The sequence below is a fragment of the Tachypleus tridentatus genome, chromosome 3, assembly GCF_004210375.1.
Source record: "Tachypleus tridentatus isolate NWPU-2018 chromosome 3, ASM421037v1, whole genome shotgun sequence".
Classification (NCBI taxonomy): domain Eukaryota; kingdom Metazoa; phylum Arthropoda; class Merostomata; order Xiphosura; family Limulidae; genus Tachypleus; species Tachypleus tridentatus.
Window position 1 is genome coordinate 53,420,383 of NC_134827.1, and position 26,623 is coordinate 53,447,005.

The window sequence follows — 26,623 nt, forward strand, 5'->3', positions numbered from 1 at the left end:
CATTCATTTCACTGGATTTGTTTATAAATCCTTAAGAGGCGTGATTAAGAGAAACGTTAAAAAAGGGTAATCTTCTTTATGTGTGTCGCGGCAAGTTAGTAGCTGAAGTTACACTGTTTTTTTCTAACCTTGTGTGCTGAAAATTATTTTGTATACTCGTATGTATACATTGTTTTTTATAGTAAACGTCACAACATTTATCTCGATTTGTACGTGTGTATTCTTATAGCAAAGCCACCTCGGGCTGTCTGTTGAGCCCACAGAGGTAATTTGAACCTCTGATTGTAGCGTTGTAAATCCGTAGACTTACCGCTGTACTAGCGAGGCCCTGATGTTTTAATATGTTTTGCAATTATACTGACGTTGGCAGTAGATTTCTTATTCTGTATATTATCTGAATCACATTCGTTAATTCGAGTCCCTGTCGCATTAAACATGCTCACTCTTTCAACCGTGGGGGCGTTATAAAGTGAGGATCAATCCCACTATTCGTTGGTAAAAGAGTAGCCCAAGTGTTGGCGGTGGGTGGTGATGACGAGCTGCCTTCCCTCTAGTCGTACACTGCTAAATTAGTGACGGCTAGCGCAGGTAGCCCTCATGTTGCTTTGCGCGTTATTCAAAATAAATCAAACATGTTTTTAAATTATGCTGGTGTTGCAGTATATTTCTTGTTCTATATGTTATTTGAATCATATTGGTTGCTCCCCAGTGGCTCAGCGGCATGTCTGCGGACCTACAACGCTAATAACCAGGTTTTGATGCTCGTGGTGGGTGGGCAGATAGCTATTGTGAAACTTTGTGCTTAATTCAAAACAACAACAACAATCATATTGGTTAAACTGTGGAGTGAAAAAAAACCTATATTCACACAAAAGAAGCTTAGTTTACATGTAAAAAATATGTGAAGCTTCTAAGATATCCAGTATTTGCATTGATTTTCGAAAATGTTTTGTACCTCAGTCGTAAATAGTACTATATTCGTGACGAAAACATTAAATGTGTTTACAAATACAGCATTTTCCGAATTTCAGAAAAATTCCGCTAGTTTGTGTAGATGGCGCTGTATGCGCGTCTAGTAGTACATGGCACGAAAATCAAGTTGGCAACAAATGTGGAAGCGCTTGAAAAATACATTTATTTTATTTTTAGGTAAGTCACAAAAACATATTTTTCTTTTGAAGCTAATTGAGTTCAGTTATAATGTATTTATTTAAAGGTAATATTGGGAATATTAATTGAAATGGGAGTACAATTTCTCGTGTTAACAAAATATGGTCCAACCATATACTGGTTGGGAAAAAAAAGAAGTGAGACATACACAAAATTATTTTTAAAGTTTGATTTATAATGTTCACAATGTCAATAAATTAATTAAGAATAATATGTAGATTTTTTTTAAATTTCTTATTGAGAAAAGTAAGCTGAGATTCACCAGAAAGGTAGGCCTAACCGTAATGTTATCATACTTTGCATGAAATCAACTGCGTCTCAGTATTTGCTAAGAAGTATAGTTGATTTTCTTTTAAGAAATTAAATCATTTATTATAAAGTTGTCTTTAAACTTTCAACCATTAACAACATAAGTTCAATCCCCGGTTACTGATTGACTGAATTAACGAAGTTTAAGAAAGACTTTCATCATGTCGAAGTTGGATGTCAATCGTATTTAACTTCAGTGGTAGTTTCAACCCCAAATGTTTTGTTTAACGTTTGTTCCTCATTGATTTCTTCATATCTTTTTAGAAGCTAACTCACGTGGTAATTGGTTTATATTTAGTTTTTCTTTAATGGTTGCTACCAGCCTCTACAAAATTTTTTCTGCTTTTGTCAAATATTTGTTGACCTAGTAGTAACACTACTACCGTATACAAACAAGTATAGAAGAGTGAAGTAAAGATGGCGTCCATTCCAACTACACCCAACGATATCTGAGTTGCATTCTGTATTAACTGTACTAAATTTCTTAATTTCAAGGCCCCCAATTTGTTTGTAATATGCATATAAAACCATTTTTATTGCATGTGTGTAAACAGTTTTTGCATATTCTATAAAAATATTAAATAAATGGAAGAAAGAAACATTTTTAAAATTTGTACTTGTTTTATAGGTATTGAAGACATATCAAACAAGTGATGATTTCTACCAACTAAGTCTTATTCTCTGCATCACAGGTTATGTGTTGACTTTGTAAAAATATTTTTAATATATGATTGTTGTAAGTGACCCTTGATGGTCATCGCAGTGTCTAAAATGTCTGACTAATCTTGCTCAAATTGAAATTGTCCTAGGTCAAAAACTTCTTGAACAAATGGTTTGATGTCAGTGGATGATGGTTCTGTGTCAGACATAAGGGTTGGCTTATCATTGAAATTGTATACATTTAGTTGTTGTATAGATATTTCCACATAAACTGTCATTTATGGTAATCTTTGTTGAAGATATATTTTGATAAACAAAATTATCCCTTATTGTACATGTTTACTTATGATGTAATGAACAAGTTATTTCACTGTACTCTTGAAAGGGGGTTTTGGTACTGTATATTGTCAGCCAGTTCATGTGAAGTCAGTATTATCATTCATTTTACAATAAACTATTAAACCACAACTGAATATCATACAGACATTAAATATTCTGTAAAATACTGTTTGTATATTCCAATTTTATTTGTAAACATGACAGAATTGTGACATACAAATTTTCATCAGTTTTTAAACTGTCTACTTATAAAAGTCAAGTGTTTTAACTACAACACAACCTTTACCCCTGGATGGTTCTTAACATCACTTATTTGTAAACATTCTTCCTTGACACTAGTATAGATAATAATGTCACCGTATCAGTACCAGTACATATGACAAAATGTTTTATTATAGACCTGTGTTCTGAACAAGAATCAGATAATAAAATACTGTTGAAATAACCCTGTCACAAGTGGAATCCTTTACTGCTCATATGATGATATTTTAGTTACTTTTATTAAACTAGTTCTAGTTTGTTATACCAGTTAGTATAGCATAAACTCTAAGCCAACAATCCATATTTTAATGATATAAAAGCTTTAAGTTCTTAGTTTTATATTTAAAAAACACCTGAATATCCCCTAGTGTTAGAAATGACATTTTCTATAGAAATCCCATCTTTTCTGTTTTATTCACCACCATTTCAATAAATACAAAATCAAAAGTAAATTACTCACTGTAAAATTGTCATTGTTCAGAAAAACCATAATTTTTATAGCCTTCATTTTTTTAGATAGAGCTATCAAACAGAAAATCAGACCTTTCCTTCCATATCCTCTCTTTCAAGATTTGTTTATAGTTCTTGTATTTAATTCTATATTATCTAACCAATAGAAAACAAAGGTCTTCATCCATGAAATGACATGTATAATGTTCTTTGAATGGAAATTGTCAGTTTCACTGTTAGTACTGTTAAAAAAAAATTGTCTACTTGTTTGCATGTCATTAATGAGTGTTGTTTGGTGGATTATTCAGTAAATCATTTAGTGTATGACTAGTATTGGTATGATAAAGTGTTGCCAACAATCAACAGAAAGAAAAATAAAGAATATTTTATTTCATGTGTATTCTTTATTTATTATTGTAAAAGTAATTAAAACTGTAGGTAAAATAAATAATGTTTCACAAGGGACACAAAAGGAGCTTGTAGTGTAATGTAATTCAGTACTGTAACGTATCAAAAAATGTGATGACATGGCCTTTGACCTATTACCATCTGGAAGGTGTCAACTTGGTAGTAATGTTAAAAGTTAGGTAACAGTTTTCTAGTAGATGTATTAATTTTTCTTTTGGTTTTATAGTTCAGACTGGAGAGATTCAGACATCTTTGACTGTAACATTAGGTAAAAGAACCTTTAATATGCATAGAATGTAAAAATACTTTATTTCACTCCACATGTTAATTGTGGCTTCATCTCCACTTTTACAAATGACTAAATGAGATGTCATCCAGTGTTTTATACAAATTTTCTGTAAAAATACATGACATTTGTAACACAAAACTCCACATCTACAGTTCGTATTGAAGGTTTTTCTGTCTATTAAATTCTCCCTACATATATTCAAAGTTCAATTATTATTATTACTACTATTTATTAATAATTATCTTGTTCGTTTCAGATCTTGGTCACTCTGTTAACATAGCCTCTTCTGAGGAACCTAACAGTTGACAGGTGCTCCATCTACTGTTGATTATTGAAAACAAAATCTTCAACTGATGTTCCTCAGTTTGGATGTGAAAATAATTATAACAGATGAAACAATATCAGGTGAAAATCTGTGGTAACAATATGCACAGTTAGTATTATGTAGTGACATTAATAGTTTAAATGATATCAGATAATTAATGGATAGACTCCTTATTCAATCACATGAAATATGTATCTATTGGTGCACCATGTCTCGTACAACATGTACAAGTAAAATAAATATAGTATGTTCCAGTCTATTGTTTTTCAACCACTACATTATTCTGACGTACTATTAAAATGTTTTTATTATTCAAGAATAACCTTTACCTCTTTTGAAGATCACCATTTGTACAACTTATTAGGTTTAGGACATTTCTTACTTGGTTGATAAATCACTAATATCAAGTAAACACCACCGTCACCATAATTTAATATACAGTAATCAAACACTGATCTCATGTAAACAAATTGTTAATTATCTTATTAATGTGTGATGTTATTATAATTTAATTCAAATCGTGGTTATTATTACTAAATTAAGTAGACAGTTGCAATATTTATTTATTTACAATACCTGAAAAAGATAAACTACATTCATTAATTATCTAAACACAGTATCTGTGTTTCTTGTTTACTTACTGTACCTTTCAATAGAGTATTTTTTAAATTAATAAGCATATCTTCATGACACTTGGGATATTACCAGTAAACATTATTTGTTTTAAATAATGTTTTCCTCACATTTTTTATGCATCAAAAATTTTCAATTTTCATGTGTGAAATCTTTATAACCACCAGATAATTATCAAATGTTTTTAGGAAAATCTATATTTGATCTGTTATATTCTCTGTTGTATCTTCATACAGGTTTGGTCAATTTGACCGACCTTGTAACCACTATATTAAATGAGAAAATAATTGAAAACCTTTATTATAATTTTATTTTAATATTTAGAAATGTGTCAATTTTAAGATTATTTTGTGCGTGAGAAATTAGAGTAAGTCCTGACTTCAGGAGAAGGTTATCTTAAACTGTTGAATGTGTAAGTGTATTATACACAGTGGTACAAAACTTGGAACTGTACCATTAAAATGATTCCACTAGTTTTCACTCCAAATGTCTGTCAAACTGTTGTGTTGAAGTATTGTGTTTTTGTTAATTAAAACGTATTAAAATACAACATTAAATTAAATTAATAAACTTTATTATTCTTAAAATATTAAAAACATAGTTTTGATATAGACATGTATGATGTGTAAGTTAGTTCACAATATACTGTTGGACTTAGAAATACATTCAAACATCAGTACACAATATGTGACAAACACTACTGATGTTAATAAAATAAACCAGTGTTAAACATTTCATTGTTTGTTGTAAGTAGACACCACCAGTAACTGTAGTAATAAAATTAATTAGAAACATTACTGTTAATTGTGAGTGGTTTGGTTAATGTAACAATTTTAAATCATATCTTCATGAGTAATAGTGAGTTTGATATAAATATAAACTTAATAGTAAGCACTTCAAGTGTAATAATTAGTTATGTTTATAAAACAAATTATTGTAGAATCACTATATGTGTGGATGTCCAAGGTACTCAGCAGGTATAATACAAACATTCATGTTAAAAACTCAGCACTGACAGTTTTACTTTTAACCCTTTCACAACAGGTATGGTATAATATACAGGTTTCTCTATACATCTGTACAGGTTGTACAGTATTGTAACTTTTGATACAGCAGGCTTATCTTCATAAAATCTAGAGATTACAAGTATTTTGTACATAAAAATCAGATCATAATGAAATGTTTTTACTAAAGATTTGTGTAAATATTGAGTCTGCTATGTCACAGTGCAAAGTGATTTCATGTTATTAAGAAAACTATACTTTGTCCCAAAAATTTAAAATGTTATTCACATAATCTTTAAAACTTCCTAAGTACATTTCAAACATTTGTTTTCAGTAAGACTTTATATTATTTTCTGTCACTTTCACTTCATAAACCTCACAAAAAAAATCATGTTTTTCATGCAAGGAGGACTACATGTTATAACACAAATACAAATGTTTAGTCAAAAAACCTTAAGTCTTATAACACTATGTATTTATTAATTTTTATTATACTGACCTTCCAGTCATGTCTAGCTAACATTACATAACTTTCATTTATGTAGTGTGTGTGGACTTAGGTCAGTATCCAGTAATATAAAACTGACCTTTAGTCTTGGCTGTGTTGTAATGGACTAGTATTTTGTTATATACACATTTAAATTATTATTATTACTGCTTATAAATAAATTGTTAAACTTATGTTTCTTAAAATATAGAACAATAAATAAAGCAGAGAGTGACATCTCACGATTAACTTATTCACATATATTGAAGTTAGAGGATACAGGAGAACATATTCAACATTGGAAAGAGGTGAATGGGGTCACAATGTTTGATTCAGTACATAAGACATGTATTGGAATAATCAAAATATTTCAGGTTTTTATTTTATATTTTTGTTTTCAGTAATATGAGGTCTTGATTTGTACCAAACTAAATAATAAAAATATTTCAGGTTTTTATTTTATATTTTTGTTGTCAGTATTAGTAATATGAGTTCTTAATTTGTACCAAACTATACTTAGTTTGACATCACAAACGTCATATTTTAAACACTGCTTCATTTGACATACTATGTGACTCACTAAAATCTATATTTAGATGTGTTTTTTAAATATTTAGTTTTAAATTAAGAAATTAACTCATACACAATGTTAGTTTGAATTATGTTGTACAATCTGATACCAAACTTACTGACATAAATTCATAAAATAGTAGATCAATATACTTTTGAATGCAAGTCAACAAATGTAGTGACATGCACTTTGACCCATGACCAATAGTGAAAGGTTTAGAACATTATAACTTGGTGCAACAGGAATTACCAACCAATGATAAATCAACATGAGATGACTGTAAGATATACATAATCAATGCTTTGTACACTATACAATCAGTGTCTTTAGGGTGTCAATCACGGTATCTGTAAGAGTTGTAAAAAAATAATACATAATATTACAATCTGATAGACTAACTTTTAGTGAAAACATCACAAAACAAGTAATGAATATTTATAAATGTAAGGATGGCAGAGTCAAATAGAATAGAAACATGAACATATGTATGATACAGCTATACATAGATCATCTGTATGTATCTTTAAATATCACATGTTACACTGTATAATGTGTACTTTAATATTACTGACTGTTGGTATGTGTTATAATATAGTCTTGCCAGGGTATGTAGTGTAACTAACAGACTAACGTATATGTTGTAGTTTTATACTTAATGACAAACAAACAGTGGTAACATTTAGAAACTGTAATTTTAATTAGTTGGTAGAATACCAGTAAATTAAATCGGTCATCTCTAGATGTGAGGATTTTTGTAAATGAAATGTTTAAAGTGACCTTTAGAGGTGAAGTTTAGCAGGTTTTTCTAGAAAACCTTTGAATGGAACCCACATGACAGTTGTAATCTGTCATTTAGAAGTGTTTCTTGTATATAGTTTTAACCTCGAATTTATTGGAAGATAAATACAGTAACATGAGTAAAAATAATTTTAAACACATGCTAGTGAAAAGTAACTTTATACACTTGGTTTTCTTGTAGTTTATACACAATAGTGTATTAACAACAGGAGAATTTTGAGTTTAGTTGTATTGACTAATGTGTTCTTAACAAGACGACAGCTCTATGTTGAAACTGGTATCCATAAACAAATTCTTAACATATAGTTGGTTTCAATGAATTGAACCAGGTTCTCAGTATTTCCAATATGTGAGAGAGTTGATGTCCACGTTTTTCAATCTTAGCTTTCTGGTGTTAAAGTTAAGACAATTTCAAAATATATGTTACATCTGTAAGAAAGTATTCATGTAATAAATCTTTGTTATATTTTAGCAAAAAAACTTATGGATGGTGTTGGAAAACATGACTTCTATTTCATATTTTCAAACTGAAGCTGGATACAGATTTCTCTATTTCCCAAGAGTTTGAGGTAAAACTTTCAAACACAAATATTAATTAATTAACAGCTGGTAATATTAACCTTGATTCACAGATTATCTGAAGTGTTATAATTCTGAGGTAACTGATAAAAACAGTGAAAGTTTAGTTTATATTTAGTAACGTTCTGAGAACACTGGTTGTAGTTAACAGTTGGTGACTGTCTTTCTAAATATGATGTTTTTAGGGTTAAAGTAAAGTGACACGACAAACTTCAACAAATGCAGTTTGTGTTTTGTATGTAGGATAGTATAGTGAAAACTTGTGTGACATATCAGCTGTTTTTCACACATTTACAATATAACATTGTGATTACCGGTGACAACAATTTGTATTAACCATTAAAGTGTAGAGTGTTATTTTAATATAACCAACTGTTTCTAGTTTTATTTATTAAATAACATTTATCATTAGAAATATAACTTTAGTTTTCTCTACTGCAGTTTGCTAAGATTTATGAACTGTGTGAAAGTCAAGTTTGATATATTATACATTTCAGATTCTTTCCACATCTGAATGTAGTTCTTGTCACACATCATCCAGGTATCAGATATGTTATCTGTCAAGTAGTTAAGCTACAGTGATGGTGAATTACCAGATGTGGATGTTAAAGGACGGTCACCTTCCAGTAAAGCTGAACCAGAAGGTAAGAAGACTTATGTTATTAAATATAATGTAATATTATTATTACTGACTTTACAGATGAAGGTAACTGGGCTGGACCAAGATGTAGTTATATAGGATTGTTACTAGTTCTAATAAATACATTGATGTCAGTATTAACTTCCCATACTAGTATAATTCTGTACACATTAAGTAAAAACATTGTTATTTAAGAATGGACTGTAACACTTGTATATTCTGTGTTTCAGGGCGAAGATACTATCCAGACAGTGTGGTGTTTTTACAACAAACAGTGGATGGTGAGTTCATTTGTATTATAACAGTTGTGTCTGGAGATAAGTTATTGCAAAAGGCCTGCAGTCTCCTTATACATTTGTTATAATAGGACTAAACTTTGTTTTACCTTTCCAAAGACTTATAAATTTTCCACCTTGTGGTGCCCAATCAGCTGGATCTATAGTGGGCCCAAGATCTTGGTGATTTGTTTGTTTGTTTTTTAATATTAGGGAAATTTAATATTTAACAACCCTTGTGAATAAATATTAACTGTTATTACAATTTGTTGTGTATATACAACCATCAATAAAGTCTACACAAGCTTGTCTTGTTTTATTACAAATATTAAACTATTGTACAGAATATTTTCAAACAGAACTTTATCTCAAGTTAATATTTTGATATAATACTTACAATTCCATGTACAGTAACATCTACAAAAGGATTCTTAGTTGGTCCACAATTTATCCCCTGAAGAACTAAAACAGTTGCTTACAAAGTTATTCTGACTGGCTATATCGTCTGTTAACCTGTTCTGTAAGAAATAAACAAATCCTAACTAAATATTTATATGAGGAAGACATGTGTGACACTATCATTACACATGTATAGTGAAATCAGTAATATTATATTGACAATCAAACTAAGACAACTTGGTTGGTTTGTGTTACATATTTTAGAATTAGATGACTTGATAGAACAGTACCCATGGAGAGAGTGGACTTCTATGTTCAAACCAATTACAAAATCTATTCTTAAGTAATAGCTGTATGAACATTCTTATTAAACTTTCACTATAGTTATTAAACAATGCTAAAAGATAAGATATAAGGGACCTGTTATAACTTGTAATTTAACATGCTATATAAATATGTAGATAAGAACACCAGTATTCTTTAGCTATACCTTGATTTCAATGTTACAGTTCATAATAGGGAACTCAATATTTACCTCACAAGTACTGGTTCTAAAACTATCAAAACACTTCTGTGAAGAATGTTAGCTTTAAACACTTACTTTGAAACACCTTCCTCTAACAGTGAACTGTCAGTTACCACAGCTTCTACAGAGTAATTACAGAACAGTCTGGTAGCTATTATCTCATCTAAAACATAAAGTTACTATAGTTCAACATCTGTTATTAGGTTTGTAGAAGTTCACACCAACCATATGTTTGACCTATAGAAGTTCAGGTGTCCTCCCATGACCATTTAATAGTCATGTAAATAAAACAAAGATATTTTTAACAACAATGGCAGTTATATCTTCCCTATCTTAGAAAAAACTGATAATTGTCTAACCTACATTGAATTGAAGTAATAAGTGATTCATATAAAAGAATAGTTCATACAAGTATATCTGATAAATTAGAATGGTTTTTAACCAGTATCTGACAACAAGAGGAAAACACTTGATAAATAAGTTACATTAAACCATGTCATAACCATAAAGTGAGTTAAATATAGAAGTCTGAAGATTTTATCAACTATCCAATATTATTTATAATACCAACACATTATCTAATACATTATTAAAGGAACTGTTTTGAGTAACCATAACAGTTTAAAGTTGTGTATCCTGAGTTTGTTACGAAGAACGTCAGTAGATATGTGAAAAAAACTACATGTAGAATGTTGACACCAGTAAACCATGTACAAAATCAAGTGTTAGTTTGTGTCCACAAGTGATCAGAGAATTCTAAAAGTTACCCAACCTCACATACACTGACTGGTTCCAACACCTTTAAAAACAAACTATGTAAATGTTGACCTCAAATGATAAACCTTCATCAACAGTCTGTTCTCAGACATCTACAGTCCAGCTTCACAGATGTGGAGAATGTAATTTCCAAGATCTGTCTAATAAATATTTCTTCTCAACTGATATCCAGAGATGTAGTTTAGAAAATCTATATTGACACCAGGATTAAGTTGATCAAACACTTACCCACATACTTTCAATGGGTTCAATTTGGGCAAACGCGCTGGATGGTCCAAAAGAATCACGTTATTCGACATGAGAAAGTACTTTGTCCTGCTGAATTATCCAGTCATTTCCACACAAGCAAGGGCTTTCAGTCAATAAGGACGCTCTCTCCAACATGCCAATGTAGCCAGCTGCTGTTTGATGCCCCTGTATAACCTGAAGCTCCACTATGTCGCATACAAAATGTCTCCGGTGAGATTTCCTTATCGTGCCAGTAACACTGGAAGCCATCTGGACCATCCAGGTTAAATTTATTCTCATCAGAGAACAAAACCTTCGTCCACTTTTCTACATCCCGTGTTTGGTGCTTCTCAGCAAAATTTAACCAAGCTGTTCCAAGGTGGGGAAGGAGGTGTGGCCTTTGAAGATGTTTACATCTTATGCTATCATATTGTTCTTGAGCTGCATTCTGCATCCGTTAGGGCCTTAATCTGGTTGGTCAATCGGCTGATGTCTTGTCGGACAACCCGTCGAATCCTCCTGCTCAACGCCTGTGAAATTTTCTTGGGCTGACCACTTGAAATCCTTGTTCCGTATTCCTCTGGGTCTTTTAAGAAATTTGCAACAGCAGTTTTACTTCACTCGATCTCACCAGCAACAATTCTGCCACGTCCAAACTCTGTCGACTTTTTAGCCTTTGCCACGTTTTTACCCAATGTAACACAGGAGATGTTGACAATGCTAATGCTTGAACACAAATGACTAAATTTTGTTTCGTGTTTAACAATTAACGCTTTGTTTCAGTATAGTCTTAAACTTTTGACCCAGCGAGTATTTAGACTAATTTCGTGTTCACATTTTCCCTATTAAATGCTAAAAAAGTTTATTTTCCCTTTTCTTATTTTCATCTTTTGAAGCTCTACTCAAATAAGTGGTTGAGTCTAACAACGAAAAATGCATATTTTTTCTTTATGTTTATTGGCCTTAAGGCCAGAAATATATTCCAAGGAATTAGTACATTTTATAATGACACTAATTCTCCTGGTTTTACAGTTTGTAGTATTTGTTACCATAAATAAATGGTATTATGTACATTATTTTCTAACTTTCTTGTACTAGTATTAAAATATTGTTTCGCTGTTAAATTCCATTTCGAAAAATGTGTTTCTTTCTTGAGAAGTGTTAAATGTAGACTATGTTCTGACCATCGCAGAACCAAACCGAGATTTCTTATCATTAAAGAATGACTTTGATCAATAAGTAATTTTTATGTAATTTGTATTTAATTTTGAATTATGTGCCATCTATTATATCAAAATGAAAATACTTTCATTTTAAACTATAATAAAGTTAATAGAATAGTAACATTTATAAAAAAATAAGGCTCACTCTAGCAATTAATTAGTTTTGTTTAATTTCGTATTTATTTCTCTTATCAGTTAACGAATGTCACATCTATAAATGTCTACAGCCACACATTCCATTTTTAAATAAATCACTCACAAAATTTAGAAAACAATTACATTTTAAACTAAATAAAATGTAACAACATAATTACATTTGTAGACAATAGATGACTAATATTCTATAAAATAATTATGATTTTCTTTGGTGTTCTACTTTTCATAACCATCAATGTGACTTTCATATCTACAATGATACATTACACCTTTAATTAACTGTGACCTTACACAACTAATTCCTGTTCTATTATACACAAGGCTTATAAAGTTTTACCATAATACCTTACACAACTAATTCCTGTTCTGTTATATACGAGACATGTAAAGTTTTACCATAATAATACCTTACACAACTAATTCCTGTTCTGTTATATACAAGACATATAAAGTTTTACCATAATAATACCTTACACAACAAATTCCTGTTCTGTTATATACAAGACATATAAAGTTTTACCATAATAATACCTTACACAACTAATTCCTGTTCTGTTATATACAAGACATATAAAGTTTTACCATAATAATACCTTACACAACTAATTCCTGTTCTGTTATATACAAGACATATAAAGTTTTACCATAATAATATTTTTACAGTTATGAAATGGTCATTTTGATGACAATTTTAATAATTTACTGACCACTAAAACCAACGATAAGTAATCAACATTAAATTATTTTAGTGAAAAACAACTGTTTATTGATTATTCAACAACTCTTGTTACATTGTACTACAACAGAAACAATAAACCTTGGATAATAAGAAATCTTACATTTCTGAATTTAAGACATGTTGTTGTGGTCTGCCCACCATGGGTATCAAAACCAGATTACCAGTGATATAAGTCCACACACATACCACTGTTCCACAAGCAAGTGAAGCTTAAGAGATGTTATAATGTTCAAATATGAGCATTCTGAAGTTAAACTTAGTGATTTAAAATGTCTCTGTCCAAATAACACAGTAGTATTACCTCACACTTGTACCTCTAGGAAACTATTACTGTTTTAGGTACACATGTTGACCTCTTGAATATATATATATATATATATCAGTTTGTTTTACTACTTTTAAACAAGTCTGTAAATAATGATGAAACTACAACATGTCAGTTTGTATGAACAACTTACAAAAGTAGTTTAACAGCCTGTTTGAAGATAGAAACTTCCATCACATCTAGTTAAAATCTGTTAATTATAAAATACTCACAAGGTTTTACCATCGTAGATCTACCTTGGATACCTGAACAGTTACAAAATATCATCTAATAACATGGTGTATTCAGGAAAACCACAAGAACCAACCACGAATTCCATCATGTTGTGTTGAATAAGAACACTTTCTTCACCTGAAAACACATCAGAAATTGTAAGAAACATAACAGTTCTCTAAATACACACTAGATCTAATAAAAATAGCAGTTCTCTAAATACATACTTCAAGATGTAATAAACATGACAGTTCTCTAAATACACACTAGAAGACCTAATAAACAAGACAGTTCCTTAAATACACACTACAAGATCAAATAAACATAACAGTTCTCTAAATACACACTACAAGATCTAATAAACATGACAGTTCCTTAAATACACACTACAAAATCAAATAAACGTAACAGTTCTCTAAATACACACTACAAGATCAAATAAACAAGACAGTTCCTTAAATACACACTACAAGATCAAATAAACATAACAGTTCTCTAAATACACACTACAAGATCAAATAAACAAGACAGTTCCTTAAATACACACTACAAGATCAAATAAACAAGACAGTTCTCTAAATACACACTACAAGATCAAATAAACATGACAGTTCTCAAAATACACACTAGATCAAATAAACGAGACAGTTCCTTAAATACACACTACAAGATCAAATAAACATAACAGTTCTCTAAATACACACTACAAGATCAAATAAACATAACAGTTCTCTAAATACACACTACAAGATCAAATAAACAAGACAGTTCTCTAAATACACACTACAAGATCAAATAAACAAGACAGTTCCTTAAATACACACTACAAGATCAAATAAGCCTGACGGTTCTCTAAATACACACTAAAAGAACAAATAAACATGACAATTATTGAAATATACAGTGCAACATGTAATAAATATGATAGTTATCCAAATCCTACAAGATCTAATAAACATAGCAGTTCTCTAAATACACACTAGAAAATCTAATAAACATAGCAGTTCTCTAAGTACATATTTCAAGATCTAATAAATATAGCAGTTCTCTAAATACATACTTCAAGATCTTATAAACAAGACAGTTCTCAAAACACACACTACAAGCTCTTATAAACATGAAAGTTCTCAAAATACACACTATAAAATCTAATAAATATGACAGTTCTCAAAATACACACTTGAAGATGTAATAAACATAAAAGTTCTCTAAATACACACTAGAAGATATAATAGACATATGTGACAAACTCCACTGGTTCTGCTAAAAATAGACAAACTGTGCAGCTTTCTAAAACTGTTATCAATATGTAGATATACATGACATAAACTACCCTGGTTCTACTAAACATCAAACAAACTGTGTAGCTTCCTAAAACTGGATCAATATGTAGACATACATGACATAAACTACACTGGTTCTACTGAACATCAAACAAACTGTGTAGCTTCATAAAACTGCATAAATATGTAGACATACATGACATAAACTACACTGGTCCTATCAAATGAAAACAACTGAACATCTAACCCATAATCTTCTATAAAGTCAAGTGTACTTGAACATGTTCTAACAAACTGCGATGTTGTTATTCATTCCTAATGGTTTAAGATCTTAACAAGGACCACTGATGATGAAGTCCTTTGAACAGAAGAGAACTTAACTTACTGATACAGTTAAGTTATAATGTTTTACAATGACAGAGAACTTAACTTACTGATACAGTTAAGTTATAATGTTTTACAATGACAGAGAACTTAACTTACTGATACAGTTAAGTTATAATGTTTTACAATGACAAAGAACTTAACTTACTGATACAGTTAAGTTATAATGTTTTACAATGACAGAGAACTTAACTTATTCATGCAGTTAAGTTACAATGTTTTATAATGACAGTTATAACAATGTGACTATTCCAAGTTCTGTTGATTTCAACCGGTGAACTTTATTGATAAAGAATCACATTTTATTTCAGATGGAAAGTTCTAAGATAAGGTTGATGGTGTTGCTATGGAAATGACTTTGATATATTCTTTAACCAATTTATTTCTGTATCTGAATTAAAGTCAACAACTAGAACTTTCCCAACAACAGTTTAAACAATTCTAATATCATGTGCTGATGAAATGTTCAAGAACTGTAACCATGTTTTTTAATTTCTCCACTATTTTAATAAATAAATTGTATCATCAAGTTTACTGTGGAACATAACCAGGATATAAAACTTTGTGTTTTGACACTTTAATTAAAAACAACAGTGGTCAATTAGAATAAGTCATATGAAAGCCTTTACAGACCAGTATAGTAACTCTACAAGTTTTGTTCCAAATATTCTTAAATAATATTATAAATACAAAATATCTAGTACATATGAGACCTTACAAAATGAATTGTTGGGTAAAACCAAAAAATATTCCATGTTGGTATTTGAATGTAACTGTCATTTTTTAAAGTTCATACATACAGATGACCCTGGTTATAATTAAAAAATAATAAAAATTTATTATAACCATGAAGAGTCTTATAAATCTGTGATGCACTAAAACAAATTCCATCACAAGGCTTACACTGGCTGACCATTAAATTGAACATTATTTTAAATGGTCAGGCTTACACTGGCTAACCATTAAACTGAACCAAGGATAACAACTAAATATTATCTGTTGGTCCACTGACTGGACATTCTGACAGTAAACTGTCAGTGACTAAACTTTACCATCAAGAACACACTTATAATGAACACTGTTATGATCTGGTAGTTGTATGTTAATACTAGAAATGTTATAACTTGCTAGTTTTCAGTGATCATGTTTTTAGTGATCATGGTAAATATGTAACAAACAAACAACTGTGATTTGTAAGAGACATTGGATATGATTTGATGTAAACGACATTGTGTATTTATAACTACAGTATATATAATGTAGCCTTTCGGTAACTTTTTCAAAATGAACTATATTATAAGAACTATGAACTGCACTACATTACTATTAAACTCTTTATTCACTATTAATAAACCACAGAATATAACTTAAAGTATGGAAGATGTTCTGACTTTACCTTTTAAAGCAGAAATTTCGCGTTCAAATCAATAATCAGCAATAGAAATGATCCTGAACCTTTTATCATCTAAAGTATTCTTTCAAAAATACAGAATGTATTTTTTTTCAATTATTGTAGGCATATTCTACATCTTCTATAACACAACAGACTTAATTTAAAATCAGAACAAAATTTCATAGAAAAAAACAAAACACCCTAACTTTACTCTATCTTGTCAATCACGTGCTCTCATATCTGTATTAAAATCACTAGATGGCAAATAACTTAAAAAGGTTTTTCTTCTTCAGAAACATTTTAAATAGATGATAATTATACGAGTTTAAACCGAGAGTTTTTACATTAGAAGCATATATAAATTCCATGTAAAAGTCTTAATTTATCTAAACAATACTGTTTTACAAAAGACTTAAAATATAGCTACAATTCTACAAAAATCAAGACGGTTAACAAAACATTATATTTACAAATTTCGACATTTATTTCCACCTTCAGCGAAATATAAAAATATTAAGTAAACTAGTAATTAATGATATTATAATTAATACATATCTTTGTAATACTGCTTTAATATTAGACTGCATCTTCCTCATCACTGTTAGGTTATTTGAAATTGAGCACAAAGCTATACAGTGTTCTATCTGTGCTCAGGTATCGAAACCATGTTTTTAGCGGTGTGAGTCTACAGACATACCGCTATGCCACTGGCGGGCTCCCCATCATAAATTCAATGCCAGTACAGCTCTTAAATTTTTCTAGAACGATTTGAGCTACCAAATTAAATAATTATAACTTGTTATATTTTTTTCTCTACACACCGATATTTATTAACCTTATTAAATTACTTTTAGGTAACAGGCCTCGCATGGCCTAGCGCGTTAAGGCGTGCGCTTCGCAATCCGAGTGTCGCGGGTTCGCGCCCGAGTCGCGCCAAACATAATCGCCCTTCCAGCCGTGGGGGTGTATAATGTGACAGTCAGTCCCACTATTCGTTGGTAAAACAGTAGCCCAAGATTTGGCGGTGGGTGGTGATGACTAGCTGCCTTACACTGCTAAATCAGGGACGGCTAGCACAGATAGCCCTCGAGTAGCTTTGTGCGAAATTCCAAAGCAAACAAAACTTTTATGTATATAACATCCCAGCCAATTCAGTAGATTGTATTAGTTTTCTCTTTTTCTGTTTTGTAAAAGTAAACTTCGGTTTTATTTGACAAACGTAGATATGTTTTAAGAACGATCTACAGTGGTTAGTTCGATATAAATTGTACTAAATGTTGACTTCACTGGAACGTGATCCATCATTGAGAAGGTAAATTGTATTTACTTATTTTTAATGCCAATTTTAGTCCACATAACGATAGTGAAACAATTTCTTTCTTCCACAGGTGAATAACATTTGTTACATAACACTTTTACTTGTAGGTCTAGTAAAAAATATCACACTTCAAACAATGTTTAAAAAAATAGAACTCTGAAAACTCTTAACTTTGTTATATAATGTAGCCTCATACAGTCTAGCCCTCACTGTATTGAACTAAACAATTATTGGTTACTTTTTAAATTCTCTTTTATTGGCTCTCGTGCTGATAATTTAACCCTATTCTAAAACGTCACAAAAACTTTTAAATTCTTAGCTGAGTTTTCGATAATTTATTTGTTTGCAGTTTATGAAGCAGAAAGCGACACAATGGGTTAAAGTGAGAAAAATTACACAACATTTATTCCATTTTGTAACACTTCTTGTGCTAATAATATTCGCTATGGCAATATATTTATAGCAATTATATAACAGTTTCTAGTTACACAAGTCGCCAAACATTTTAAAATTGTTTTTCTTTCAGCGTTTATAGTCAGTAATAATATAATAGAAGCCTTTTTCTATTTACATTTTTTCTCATAAATTCATTATGTTCTTATTTGCTGCTTGAATGATTTCATTTTATTTCTTCTTAACTTTTGTACAAACAAATTCATGAGTAAAAAGTAAAATCAACAGAAAATGTTCTAGACAAGCAAAACATTTTATTCTTCAAAAACCAATGTATAACCAATGTGCGCCAACAAACAGTATACTCTGTGATGTCGAGAAACCCACTTGTTGAGAAATTTATATGCAAAAACGGCTCGTTTGGGTTGAGAAAATATTTTATATAGAAGAGCGAACAACGTTTCGACCTTCTTCGGTCATCGTCAGGTTCACAAAGAAAGAGGTAACTGACCGGAAGCTGACCACATGTTTGAAAGGGGTTGTGTAACTGTGTGTCGAAATGTAGAGGGCGGTATTAGATGTTTGAATATAAAATTTTATTTATTTTATTATATTAATATAGGTATAAAGGCGTTCCTTTATATTGGTTTATTTTGGGTTTAAGTTGTTGTATAAGTAAGGCTTCTTTAATTTTGCGTTTGTTTATGTTTGTTTCTTTATTTAGTATTTGAGTGTTTTCTATGGTTCTATAGCATGGGCATTCTCTAAATATGTAACATCAGCCAGCTCATTCATCAAAGACTCTTTTAATTTCAAGTCTAATCTAAATCAACTTAATCATAAAGCCTTAATGGCCAGTTTCGATGTTATATCCCTCTTTACAGAAGTTCCAACCACTGAAGCCTGCAAGATAGCCTTAGAACTCTATATCCGAGACCCTAACCCAACTATAGAAATTCCCAGTAACCAGTTAGCAACCCTCATAGAATTCACCACGATAAAGACCAACTTCATGTTCAACAACCAAAACTATATACAAACAAATGGCCTAAGCATGGGCAACCCAGTATCACCAGTTCTAGCCAATATTTTTATGACACAAGTTGAAACACAAGCAATTAACACAGCATTACATCCACCACTATACTGGTACAGATATGTAGATGACATGGTTGCGGGATTCAAATCTACAGAACACATACTTAATTTTTTCAATCACATTAACTCTATACATCCCAACATTAACTTCACATGTGAACAGGAAGAAAGCAATCAAATATCATTTCTTAACCTCAAAATTACAAGAACTGACACACAATTCAAAACAGAAATCCACCGAAAAATCACCCATACTGGACTATACATTCCTTGGGACTCAGCACATGAAACAAAACAAAACTCAACATACTAAGAAACCAAATAAACACAGCCATAAAACTATGCTCACCAGATAAAATTAACGATGAATTAGACAAAATAAAACAATACTTCATCAACATCAATAAGTTTCCTCCACAAACCGTAGAAAACATTATACGCACACACCTAGACAAAAGCAAAATCAACCACCAACTAAAGTAAATACAGCTCACGAATCAAAAAACCACGAAACCATATACTGCTGTATACCATATATTCCTGACATCAGCAAACAAATAACCAACATTTGGCAAAATTAGTAACAAAATATGACATTCCAGTTAATACCAAATTTATTCAAAACCAGGCACAAAACTGAGGTCTATACTATGTAAAACTACACTGACAAACACAACACCAACATTATTTATAAAATACAATGTGATAACTGCCACGACTTCTATATTGAGAAACAAGTAGGAAAATGGAAACCAGATTCAAAGAACATAAAAGTCACCTTCACACGTTTTCGAACACTGCAAGTCAAATAAACACAACATAACCATAGAAAACACTCAAATACTAAATAAAGAAACAAACATAAACAAACGCAAAATTAAAGAAGCCTTACTTATACAACAACTTAAACCAAAAATAAACCAATATAAAGGAACGCCTTTATACCTATATTAATATAATAAAATAAATAAAATTATATATTCAAACATCTAATACCGCCCTCTACATTTCGACACACAGTTACACAACCCCTTTCAAACATGTGGTCAGCTTCCGGTCAGTTACCTCTTTCTTTGTGAACCTGACGATGACCGAAGAAGGTCGAAACGTTGTTCGCTCTTCTATGTAAAATATTTTCTCAACCCAAACGAGCCGTTTTTGCATATAAACAGTATACTCTGTTGGCCAAAATCTTAAGGTCAGTGAACATAAAGAAAAATATGCATTTTGCGTTGTTAGACTCAACCACTTATTTGAGTAGAGCTTCGAAAGATGAAAATAAGAAATGGGAAAATAAAAATAAAAAACTTTTTTTAGCATTTAATAGGGAAAACGTGAACACTATGAAATTACTCTAAATACTAGGTGGTCAAAAGTTTAAGATCATACTGAAACGAAACGTTAATCGGTAAACGCGTAACGAAATTTAATCATTTGTGTTCAAGCATTAGTGTTGTAAACATCTCCCGCTGACATCTCCTGTGTTACATTGGGTAAAAATATGGCAAAGGCTAAAAAGTTGAGAGAGTTTGAACGTGGTAGAATTGTCGAGCTGCAAAAGCAAGGTTTTTCTCAACGTGTCATAACTGGTGAGATTGGATGTAGTAAAACTGCTGTTGCAAAACTTTTAAAAGACTCTGATGGATACGGAACGAAAATTTCAAGTGGTCGACCCAAGAAAATTTCGCCGGCATTGAGCAGGAGGATTCGACGGGTTGTCCGACAAGACACCAGCCGATCGTCCAACCAGATTAAGGCCCTTACGAACGCAGAATGCAGCTCAAGAACAATACGACGGCATCTACGAAAGAAAGGCTTTAAAATTCGTAAACGTCTTCAAAGGCCACGCCTCCTTCCACACCACGAAAAATGAAGCTTCAGGTTATACAGGGACGTCAAACAGCAGCTGGCTACATTGGCATGTTGGAGGGAGCATCCTTATTGACTGAAGGCTCTCACTTGTGTGGAAATGACTGGCTAATTCAGCAGGACAAAAGACTTTTTTATGTCGAATAACGTAATTCTTTTGGAGCATCCAGCGTGTTCGCCCAAACTGAACTCCATTGAAAATGCTTGGGGGTGGATGGTAAGGAAAGTATATAGAAATAGATGTTAATTCCAAACAGTGCATGATCTTCGTGAAACCATCTTCACCACTTGGAATAACATTCCAGCTAGCCTTCTGCAAACGCTTATATCGACCATGTGCCAAAGCGAATATTTGCAGTTATTCGCAATGACGACCGTGCAACTCACTACTGAGACCTCTTGTCGGGCATTTTCTACCCTGTTTAGGACTTCTTTTTGGTATGGTCTTAAACCTTTGACCAGCTAGTATTTAGGCTAATTTCATACTGTTCATATTTTCCCTATTAAATGCTAAAGAAGTTTTTTATTTTTATTTTCCCTTTCCCTATTTTCATCTTTCGAAGCTTTACTCAAATAAGTGGTTGAGTCTAACAATGCAAAATGCATATTTTTTTCTTTATGTTCATTGGCCTTAAAATTTTGGCCAGCAGTGAATATACGCACATAGCCAATGTGTGTTTTTTGTTTGTTTGTTTGTTTGTTTCCCTCACAGTGTATATATGTAACGTCTTCTTTTAAATTGGCATGATATTTTGTAATGTTAATATTGTTGTAAATAAATTCAAAATTGTATAATCATTATTTTAAATTTTTTTAAAGTTGTGTATTGATTATTAATTTTATATATTTATTATTCGTAGTATTATATTTTAACCTGTACAGTTGTTGAAAATTGTAGAGGGTGTTGATGTTGATTGTTGGAAGAGTGTGGTTAGGTAGAAATTGTAACAAGGTAAATTTCTATTATTTGTGAGGAGGTTAAGGTTACGTTGGAAATTGTAATATGTGTGTAGGTAAAAATAGTTTCAATTATTTTTTGCAGTTTATCTTCAATTGTATTTTATTTTTCAATTTATAAACTTAAATTAACAATATTTAATCGTCTGAAAATGATTATATCCTAGTGCAGTTAATACACGTAAAGATGTTTCTTTAAGGCTATGGTGTGATATACCAGTTATAAAGAGGTGGCATTGCACGAAATTCAAAAACAAACCAAACTAGTAATTATAATATTTACAGTGAGGAAAATATTAGTTATACATAGATACTACGATACATGTATCTAGTTTATATTAAGATTATATTTGTTGACTATTCTGAAAGTTGTAGCTAGATTAACCTTTTAGCATCAGTTGTTTAGATTTGTTGATTAACTTGTAGTTAAGTTTCTGATATCAGTTGGTTGTTAGTTAGATTCAAGATAAGTTGCTATTAAATTAGATCTGTAATACTGTTTCCACTCATTAATTAAACAAGGTATCTCAAATTAAAATATCATATTTCTTAGTTTATGAGCCATGAGTACACAGAGAGGAAATGTTAGCAGGACACGCAGTCAGAAACATCAGAACAGCAAGTCTTTTAAAAATAATGTTCATGACAACACTAACACTATCAAAACCCTCAACAATAAGGAACTAACGTCTGTGTGTGCACGATGTAGAGATGTGATAGTCTGGAAAATAAAATACAAGAAATACAAACCTTTAACAGTACCACGTAAATGGTAAGTGATAAAACCTTTAATACAGAATTAAACAGATACTGTTAACTTTAATATTGTAGTATAAATTGTGTATTTTATTTGTATCTATCCTTGGTTAACCAAATTTGTTATTCAATATTTAGTACCAGATGCCAACAAAAGTCTGTTAAAGAAGCTTACCATATAGTCTGTACAGCCTGTGTTGTCTCTCACAAGGTTTGTGGTAAATGTGGGAAGGAAGTGGAACTAGTTGAAAGGTAATATTGTTTATACTGGTTTGACACAAGTACAAATAACCACAATTTGTGTTTTATTAACAATGTAGGATATCAAATGTAACATTTTTAAAACTACAACAATTTAACTTACTTTTGATACATTATCTGAAAATATGGTGATCACTGTTCATTCTCTGAATAGATATAACATTGAATTGGTTTATTAGATTAATCATTGAAAATTGTCTGAATATAAGTACTACTAAAATGTTCAATGTCTACAAATGTTTGATGTTTTTGTCCTTCAATGTTTTATCTTAATGGGTACATTCAAGATAATATGTTCACATTATCAAAATATCCTTTGTTTTATTGGTAATAATGTTAGGGTTTCACTCTTATTTCTTTGTGTTGTGATTTCAACCACCGTTTAACACAATTGTACCTTTTTAAGAATGTATTTAAGTACAATTACATTTTCTGTTATTTACAAACAACAAAGTTTGTAATTCCATATATTTTACTTGTTTGTATTAACAACATTGAAACTTAAAATATAATTTAAGTGTTGACACAATTCGTCCGTGACAGTTTAATTACTGTCAATAGTTGTACTTTTCAAACTATATGATTCAATGCTCTGTTGATTTGGAATTAGTTAATTATAGAAATACAGTTCATGTTTTTTATATGAATTAATCTTTTCTGTGATCATTGTTTCTTAAGTTTTATTTGATTTTTTTGTTTTCAGATATTAATGGATTCAACACCACCACATTATTTAAATTAACTCTTGTTTTCTAAATCTCCAACAGACCAAAGCCCAGTGTGGCTGAACAAGCTTCACAGAACAGTCAATTTGAATTGGAGGTTCAGGCTTTGTCGGAGAGGAAACGAAGTAAGTTCACTTGGTTCTTTACAATTTTGATGTTTCTGGAAGGTTAACCAATGTTCAGGTTACCAAATAAGATCCATCAGAATGTTGGAAGCATCGTAGTTCAGATTATGAAATAAGAAACTTGGAGTTGGCATTCAGAAAATGGTTAGTTTGATAAGTGGAACTTGATTCATATTACTTCTATTAAGTTAAGGAATTTTTGAAACGTGCTGGTTTCATATGAAACTGTACCATCTACCATGGTAACCAACAACAAATTTGTGCTTACAGTGTATAGATAATTCTTCACCCTTTAAGGGAAGGTCATGGGTGAAAAGAAATGTCATTGTTTGTTTGCTCGCATTCAAAATTCTATTGAACTATTTTATGAAATTAAATTTTAGATCATAATTGAAAGTAATTTTATGTATGAATTAATTTCTTAAATTAAAAATCAATACTGAAAGAACACTTGAACTGAAGTGAGTTATGTGGTATGTTGAATGTAGTACTGTTTAAAATTAGCTATTTCTGAGGTCAAAATTCTAAGCCTCTAGTTTTATACAAATAAGGAACTTGGATAACTAATTAACAAGCAACAGTGTAGTATATCTTATCTTTATTTTACATGTGTTTTAATACAAAATCGGTCGCCCTCATGTATATTTTACTGAGCCCATTATAAAAGGATGTTTTACCAACAGCATATTCTGAAAGGTTTATTTTCTAATGGACTTAATATTACAAATTATTTTAATATCTACATAAACACTTTTTCCACAGAGTACTGCAATACACATTACTGTTTATTGTTTACAGGAACGTTACTACGTTACCTTGAAAACAGTCGTGCAATATCACGTTCTGAGAAGAATTATTCAGATAACACCAGCAGTGACAATTCACAACAAAAGATTGGATGTAACATAACTAAAGACCCTACAAACAACACAGACGAGAACCTTTGTATAAAAACAAAGTTCATTTCTATAAATGAACTCTCAGAACCTTTATGACCACAGAAGAACATGATAAAAGTTTCTTTATAAGTTCAGCTGTAGTTTAAATCCTACATCATGTAACATTCACCTTCCTCTTAAGACAGAGTTTGTTCTTTCCTCTCTTTTGTATGTGATTTTTCTTAAGTTCTTTTTTATTCAGATATAGGCAGTAAACAGTGAGTATAGTTTAGAATGTATAAGTTTGAAATGATACATATCAAAGTAGTAATTTATTAAACTACCTTGTTCTTGTAAATATATGATTAATGGACTATAAATATTTCATATTAAGTTTTGTTGACTTTTACTTACTGATCTATTTGTACACAGATGTTTTATGTCCATAAATAAAGGTAATCCTAATTTTCATAAATTAGGACAGACAGTAAGGTTGTTTCATTTCTATATTGTGTAAGTACAATATAAATAAACTATATCTCTGTATGAACTCTTCTGTACTGACTTTTATTGTAACTATATTTTATTTGATAAAATAAATCTTAACTTTATTAAGAACTGTTTGAAGGCTTTGTTTAACGAATTTACCTTAAGATAAGATCGAAAGATTACGGTGAAAAACGTACAGGTCTTCACTTCTCTTGTCAACCATGTCAGTATTACGATCACTAGATGGCATATAATTTTTAAAAAATAAACTTTTTTTCATAGCAGGAATATTTTACACATAAATGGGTAAGAATTATATAAATTTAACACCATCTTTTTCTTAATACGTTACTGCCCCCTAGTGGTACAGCATTATATCTGTGGATTCACAAATTTAAAATCTGAGTTTCAATGATTGTGGTAAATAGAGCACAGAAAGCTTATTGTGTTACTTTGCAAAAAAATTGCATCTACAAGTGTGTATGTGTGTGTGTTTTTTTATAGCAAAGCCACATTGGGCTATCTGCTGAGTCCTACACTACAAGTACATTTTTAACTTGTCTAAATAATATTATTTTACAAAAAGTATAAAACGAAACTACAATTGTTAAATAATAAAGACCAAGGCACAAAACAAAACATTTTTTTACAAGGTTCGAACCTTTCCGAGTACATTTATTTCCATCTATAGCGAAGTATGACAATAATAAATGAACTAGTCATTAACATTAATATAATTGTATTAATAAATATATCTCTAATAATATCTCATTATTAATCTGAATATTACTCATCATTCTTCAAGAATGGGTGAAAGAGTGAGCATATTTGGTGCAGCGGGTATCCGAACCCGCGATTCTCATATTATGAGTCAAATGCCTTAACTCATCAGGGCCTGCCAACAAAGAGT

At 30.8% G+C, this 26,623-nt stretch overlaps 1 protein-coding gene and 2 long non-coding RNA genes across 11 annotated transcripts; 2 read left to right on the forward strand and 1 right to left on the reverse strand.

Moving 5' to 3' along the window:
- The first annotated feature begins 1,030 nt into the window (after window positions 1–1,030).
- Window positions 1,031–9,525, forward strand: LOC143246867 (uncharacterized). Of its 5 annotated transcripts, none has more exons than XR_013026212.1 (7): window positions 1,031–1,149; window positions 2,108–2,171; window positions 3,824–3,865; window positions 4,143–4,291; window positions 8,177–8,273; window positions 8,781–8,927; window positions 9,154–9,525. It is a non-coding gene; the product is annotated as an uncharacterized LOC143246867 (long non-coding RNA). The 5 variants fall into 5 exon arrangements; XR_013026214.1 differs by having other exon boundaries at window positions 3,829–3,865; XR_013026216.1 differs by lacking the exon at window positions 3,824–3,865.
- On the reverse strand, window positions 3,890–17,098 carry LOC143246866 (uncharacterized). Of its 3 annotated transcripts, XR_013026211.1 has the most exons (5): window positions 16,848–17,098; window positions 13,784–13,922; window positions 10,199–10,286; window positions 9,596–9,716; window positions 3,890–4,299 (listed from the first exon to the last, which is right to left on the reverse strand). It is a non-coding gene; the product is annotated as an uncharacterized LOC143246866 (long non-coding RNA). The 3 variants fall into 3 exon arrangements; XR_013026209.1 differs by lacking the exon at window positions 10,199–10,286 and having other exon boundaries at window positions 16,848–17,088; XR_013026210.1 differs by lacking the exons at window positions 3,890–4,299; window positions 10,199–10,286 and adding an exon at window positions 5,402–7,253 and having other exon boundaries at window positions 16,848–17,090.
- A 5,280-nt stretch (window positions 17,099–22,378) lies between these two features.
- On the forward strand, window positions 22,379–25,780 carry LOC143246868 (uncharacterized protein C9orf85 homolog). Of its 3 annotated transcripts, none has more exons than XM_076494102.1 (5): window positions 22,379–22,474; window positions 23,033–23,251; window positions 23,374–23,487; window positions 24,264–24,346; window positions 25,145–25,780. In XM_076494102.1, the coding sequence occupies exons 2-5, from the start codon at window positions 23,043–23,045 to the stop codon at window positions 25,339–25,341; spliced, it is 603 nt and encodes a 200-aa protein (XP_076350217.1). In that variant the 5' UTR covers window positions 22,379–22,474; window positions 23,033–23,042; the 3' UTR covers window positions 25,342–25,780. The 3 variants fall into 3 exon arrangements, with proteins under 3 accessions (XP_076350217.1, XP_076350216.1, XP_076350218.1); XM_076494101.1 differs by having other exon boundaries at window positions 22,435–22,535; XM_076494103.1 differs by having other exon boundaries at window positions 22,435–22,531.
- Window positions 25,781–26,623: the final 843 nt, after the last annotated feature.

Bases quoted from the DNA above. Each gene is read 5' to 3' on its own strand.
- LOC143246868 (XM_076494102.1), top strand. From the start codon at position 23,043: ATGAGTACACAGAGAGGAAATGTTAGCAGGACACGCAGTCAGAAACAT. The intron at 23,488-24,263 runs GTAATATTGTTT...AATCTCCAACAG, and splicing joins GAAGTGGAACTAGTTGAAAG to ACCAAAGCCCAGTGTGGCTG. The intron at 24,347-25,144 runs GTAAGTTCACTT...TATTGTTTACAG, and splicing joins TTTGTCGGAGAGGAAACGAA to GAACGTTACTACGTTACCTT.